The 6,459-nt window shown below is 44.2% G+C and overlaps 1 protein-coding gene across 1 annotated transcript; it reads right to left on the reverse strand.

Moving 5' to 3' along the window:
* Positions 1-437: 437 nt before the first annotated feature.
* LOC139590084 (disintegrin and metalloproteinase domain-containing protein 21-like) lies at positions 438-4,490 on the reverse strand. The gene has a single exon (XM_071427198.1). It carries the CDS (start codon positions 4,387-4,389, stop codon positions 2,074-2,076), a length of 2,316 nt encoding a protein of 771 aa, XP_071283299.1. The 5' UTR covers positions 4,390-4,490; the 3' UTR covers positions 438-2,073.
* Positions 4,491-6,459: the final 1,969 nt, after the last annotated feature.

Consider the following 6,459-nt stretch of genomic DNA (forward strand, 5'->3'; position numbering starts at 1 on the left):
ATAGTATACTATTGATCAACAACAGCAGGCCATCAAGGTAGCAACCTGAAACTTCTGCCACTCTTTTTGTATTTAAAAAGCAAAATAAAAAAAGTTTTAGTAGGTACTAGATGTGCACAGGTACTTGGAAGGTGCTGGGTGTAGTGCTTTTGTTACTTTTTATCTCCATCTTTCAATTAATTCACAACTCTCTTGTCTGTCTTGGATCCCTTGTTTGCAACACCTGAATTACAATTGTTATTTCTTAGAGGACACCCCTCCCACTCCCCCAACCCCCAAAGGAGGTCTCTGGTCATGAGGAATAGATGTGGTGTTAGTCAAGGGCAGTATCTTGCCTTTTGACATAAATGCAGGATCAAGTTTTCATCATCTTATCAAAACCATCCATGTTCTATCATGACAATAAGCACAGCCTAAACAAACAATGTGTTACCTCATTTCTGCGACAGCATAGATAAATATTTAAGGACCCATTTGCTCTACACAAAAAGCTGGGAAAAACTGTGAATCACATGCTTTCTATTTCACATCCCATCATAATATAATTGGCCCTTTTTGGATACAGGACACCAAAGAAATACACATAAAAAATTACAGGAAAATGCATATTCTAAAAACATATATATTTGGGACGCAGCAAGAGTTGACCATAACAATTTGTAGAGTCACCAATATCTTTCTTCCCAAGTGTTCCCAAGTGTTGGGGTACTTATCCTGCCTTTACAGAATGTTTGCTAAAAGTGTGCTCTTTATTTTCTAAATACAGATAATTCTTTTGTTAGCAGACAAGTGCATTATAGCCCTTTATCCTGAAACACCTTTAAAAAAAAAGTTTTAACTGTGATCTGGATAACAGACTCCTCTCAATGCTGATCTGATAGAACGGTCTAGTTACTACTGTAATAGAAATAATAACAATAAAACTTACTGAATGGTATTTCCATGTCCCTAATATTTTTCAGAAGTTAGACATATTTTATGTTGTGTTAAAAAAATTAAAATGACAATGCTCCTGTGTAGCACTCCATAGAGCTGCAAGGACACATTCTGTTATAGCTGAAGAAAGAATCAGAGAATAAGCCAAAAGAAACCCCCTGAGATAGTCAGATAAAGTATCTATCAAATATTGCAGGTATTCTAGGTAGGAGACACTTGCAGAATAATTCCAAATACTTTAGAAATTCAGTTAACTTCGGGAGCCCCACTGACAGCTCCTCTTAGAGACAATAAAATACACAGCACTTCTCAGAAGCAGTCAGCAGTCTAGACACTGGAAAATTTCCAGGAAATAAAAACTATTTGTTCTTGTGAAATGCCAGATTTGGTGTCACTACCCTGTTGACATATATTTTACAGTTCAGAAATGCAATGCTTACTGGTTGTGATCTGGATAATCCTTCTCTACTCTTCCACAAAAGGAAGACCCTGTTCCCTATGATCTACCTCCCTCCTGAAGGGCTGCTCCCTGTAAACAGCTGTAAGCACTTGTGAAACAGACAGCTGTATCTCACTGCAATACCTGTTCCTTACCTGTTTGTGTGTCATAGATGTGAATTAAATAGAGACACAGAACCAGTGGAGACTGCAAGTGCAATTTTTTCTCTTTGGTTGTTAACAAAACAATGTTCATAAACATCTCTCTCACTGAATTGAAGAAAACGTTAGGTGAAGGAGAAAATTGAAGCAAGTAGAGTAGTAAGTAGTTTGACATATGCTCTTGGCATCCCTATGTGATAGTTGAAACCGCAAAATTTTTATCTCGAATAGGAGTTTGGACTAGCGTTACATGGTTCTGCAAGAAAGGTATTTTGACTATGTTTTCACACTGAATCCTACCATATAAGTCATCTATCTACACCTGTTTTAAGAAGTTTGCATTTTTATACTGTTGATATGAAGTATAAACACAATACCTGCAGTTTACTTAACTACATCAGTTTAAGAGCTCAGGGTACAAAGAACAGCATGCCTTACTGCCTGCATTTATTAACTTAAAAGAAAATATATAGAGATAAGATTTACTCTGCATTTAATGATATCACATGAGATTAGAGCTGTTCAGAACCTGCTGAATTATTTTGATGAGTTATCAGATGGCTCTGAGGATATTTCCTCAATAGAATCCCAAGATACTGCTTTTTTATCTTTGGGGGATTTTAACTTACCAGCAGGCGACTTTTCTTTAGGAACTTCTTTTTTTTTTGGTCTTTGAAACAACTGCAATATTCTATGGAATGGGGCTTTTATCTTTGCAAGCCATCCCTCTACTTTCTGCCTATAACAGATGGAAAGGGCTATTCCAATGAAACACACAGAATAAAACACCAATAGTCCTAGTCTTACTTTTGCTCTCTCAGCCCTCCTAGGTGGAGGGGGTCCACTGTCAACACTACCTCCAAATCCTTCGGCTTCACAATATGGAGGAGCCCAGCCATACTCACAGTGACAGTTCTTGCGATTGTTACACACTCCTCTGTCATGACACTTTGTCATGTTGCAGTCGTAGTTCAGCACTGATACACTCATACACGTCCTGTTGATACAAAGCATATCACTACCACACAGTGTGCCATCTTCCACAGCTCCCTCATCTGCTCTTGCCACCCCTATGTGATAGTCGAGTCCCCAACAATTTTTATCTCGAACAGGAGTTTGGACTAGTGTTACATGGTTCTGCAAGAAAGGTATTATGACTATGTTTTCACACTGAATCCTACCACATAAGACATTCTTAATACTGCATTTTGCAAAATAGATATTGTCACGAATACCACAATTCCCAAACCGGTCACCTTGAGTATTCACTGCTTTAAAGCAATCTAAAGGGGCAGCCTTGGCTTGTTTGCCAAAGAGACGCTGGCACTTTTCATTGTGGGAAGAACATTTTCCTCGATAGCAATAAACACCATCATTGCAAGGAGTTCCATCTTGTAGGTATACATCCAGTGGGCACTGAGGGGAAATCCCATTGCAATACTCTGGCAGGTCACAGCTGCCCGTACTTGCTCTGCAGAGTGTTCCTGCTGGAAGGACCTTACAGTTCTTGCAGCATCTTCCAGACGCACAGTTTGAACCTGCAGTAAATGTACAGTTTGTGCGGCAACAAGGATCCCTTCGGCAGCTTGCTGCTGAACCACAGTCACATTGCTCTCCTCTTTCTACTATTTTATTCCCACAGTATTCACTTATCCCGGTGTAGAAACTGCCAAGCGCTGGTGGCTGACGAAGGCATGAAGCACCATTTACAACCAGCTCAAAGTAGTCTTTGTAACTGCAGTCACTGAACGAATCAGTCTCAGCATTGTATTCATACATAATGCACGTCTTGCGTCTGCAATTACATTCCGGTTTATCATGGACCATCCCAAGATTATGGCCCAGCTCATGGACAAATGTGATAATAATTGAAAACATCTTTTTCTCAGTGAAGGAAATAACAGCCGATGCCCAGTGCATATTACACACTGTCCCTATATATGCCAATCCCAGTCTGCTTCCAAACCACTGATATGCAAATAAGTGAGCAACATCGTGGTACATCCGAGGTAACAGGTCTGACTTTCTCCAGCTGTTAAATGCATTAAGTACCTGGGGAATAGAGTTAGTGATATTTATAATGTTCTTTTCAGTCCAGATCTCCAGTCCTATAAGAAACAGCCGGACAGAAAGCTGTTTGCACAAAATGTCCCCAGCATTGATGACTTGCATGACGTCCTTCAAGACTTTGGATTTGCTCCTGCCTGACTGTACAAACCGCACGTGGTCCACGACCACTACCATCTTCACATACCTGATGTGCGTCCACCAGTCCCTCAGCTTTTCGTTCTCCCCCGCTGACTTGGGAGCCTTAAACCACGGCAGCACAGCCTTTTGTTGCTGCAGCACCTCCGGCGTCAGTCCGCAGCTGGCTCCCTCGGAGCTGTTGTCTCCCTCCATACGGTAGAGAATGTGCCGAAAGGCCGGATCATTGGGGACGGGCTCGATCTGGTAGGTATCGTCCTCCACCCAGAGCACGCCGTGGAGGCCCCTGCTGCAGGTGCTGAGGGCCACAAGGGAGCCGGGGCTCCCCACCACGTCGCCCTGGTAGAAGCAGTTGTCCCGCACGAAGGGGTGCTCCTCCCGGCGGGCCCCGTCGCGGCCGTAGGTGACCAGGGTGAAGGGGCGGGAGACCAGGCCCCTCCTGGGCTGCAGGCGCAGCACCCGCGGCCGCCCGCCCACGTTCAGCCAGTAGGAGAGGGCCGGGGCGTCGTCGCCGCCGCGGGGGCTCAGCTGTCGCGGCACCGTCACCCACGCGGCACGCGGCTCCGCGGGCCGAGCCCCCCGGGCCCCGGGGCACCCCGCCACGCCCAGTAGCAGCAGCAGCAGCAGGAGCCCCGGCAGCGGCCCCATCGCGGCCGCCGGCACCGGCCGCCCCCGCCCGAGCGGGGATAGAACCTGGAAGGGCCCAGCCCGGGCGGAACCGCCCCGAGGCTCCAACTGCCGCCGTGCCGGCCGGGAAACGGCATCGCCCGCTGCCCGGGCGCCTCCAGGCAGCCCACCGTGCTCTTTGAGCCAGAACAGAGGCTCTTGTGGGAAGGAATCAGTAAATTTGCCTCTCACAAACACGTTCCCAGCTTCTAATAATCTTAATTTCAAATTAATGGGTATTTCTCCTCCTGAGCAGACATAGCAAGGACAACCCCCGGTTCAGCTTCACACACCTTGTCACAGATGTTTGTGTTGAGCAAAGGGATCATCTGGGTAGATCACAAGCAGGAAAATCTGTTTAAAAATCTCAAAAGGTTGGGTTTTGCTGTTTTTATTACAGGATAATTTGTGAGTGGACATCAGAAATGGGCTAAGGCTTAGAGTCAGAAATGAGTAAGTACAGAAATATTCCCTCTGGTGACCTTAGCACGTCCCTACTACAGCATACACACCCTCCAAGAAAAAACGTAGAACCAGGGGAGAATTCACTTCCACTACGTTCTAGAATATAGATGGAAACTAATAGTACCAAGTATAAAATCCTCAACCCTATCTACACCACAGTGTGCTGTACAACAATGCACATTAATTACAGACAGCACTTATGCAGCAGCCATTTTCCTTACGCAGCAGAGGACATCATATTCTCTCTAAAGACTTGTGATTTCATAGCACTGGAAAGAGAACACTTTCAGGTACATCTACCACTGACCACCATCCCCATTTTGGGTACAGCTCTGGCAAGACACAACCATAAGACAGTGATCTGGGTTGTGGTAAGACAGGATGTCCTGCACAACACAGATATGCACACTGGTTTTCTAGCACATAGTGCTGGGATTCAACATAGCCACAACTATTACCTTTTAGGAACTCTTTACAACTTTCTTTTCAGCACTGCAAACATCTTTGAGATGAAGTCCAACCTGCTACGGCCCTTTTTTTTCTCAACTGCAGGAGGTGTATCCTTCTACCACCCCATATGGATCTCAGGAATCCTGCTTTTTGTCACCAACTTCTGTGTGCTGGCCATCACCCCGGCACAGGCAGCAACACCTAACATTTCAAACTACTGGAGATAGGCACTGCCCCTCTGGAGGCTGGGCAAGAAAGAGAGCAGCAGCTGGCAGAATGCTCAGAACCTCCTTCTGCTACCTTATGCCCCAAGGTCCTGAGAGGGCTGGTACCTTATGCTGTGCACATGGCAGGCCTAACTAACAGCTGTGGAGATTACCAACTATTGTCCAAAGGTGCTTGATTCTGTGGTTTGGTACCTTGCAAGCATGACCAGCATTAGCAGCACAGACCTTGTAATACACTACCTCAGTTTAAAAGAATGAATATAGGATGCCTGCTTCTATTAGGATCCATCTAGGAAGATCTTTCTAGATATCCATCCAAACTCATGACCTATCTATTTTAGCCTTAGATTTATTTTCCTATTGGTTTTAAAATTATAGGAACTGTTTCTGGTGGGGTCTTTTATGTGCAGCTAGTTGTTGAATGTTTGTCCACTATTTTTCAATTATCAGTTTTGAATTTCAGTATTGAGTATTACATCAGATTATGTCTCTTGAAATAAATATAACTCAGACCACAGTAATGGGAAAATCCTGTTACATAATCTGCGTGCAGTCTAGTGCTATTTTTAAATACAAACTTCTGCTGTGCGATCACTGCTTAAGTTATACAAAAGACCCTACTAAATCACTCTGCCAATTTGCAAGAGTCATGCCTTATCACCCCTTCCATCCCTCAACATGAACTTTCCTACTACTTACTTCCTTTTTTAATATAAACATAGCTATACAGTTAAGAGTAGAAAATACTCAGGTCTCTAAGTATTAGTATAAAGCTTATCTCTCCCCTTTGCCTTGTCCCTCCTATTGCCTATACCCTTCTTGCTCCAAGAACAGCTTGCTCTGGCAAACAAAACATAATGACTGACTAGATGGCATCTAACTTTCTTTCCTAGGAAAGGGCTACCAAAAT

The sequence above is a fragment of the Agelaius tricolor genome, unplaced genomic scaffold, assembly GCF_023055355.1.
Source record: "Agelaius tricolor isolate 1412-34295 unplaced genomic scaffold, bAgeTri1.0.p SCAF_5, whole genome shotgun sequence".
Lineage (NCBI taxonomy): Eukaryota > Metazoa > Chordata > Aves > Passeriformes > Icteridae > Agelaius > Agelaius tricolor.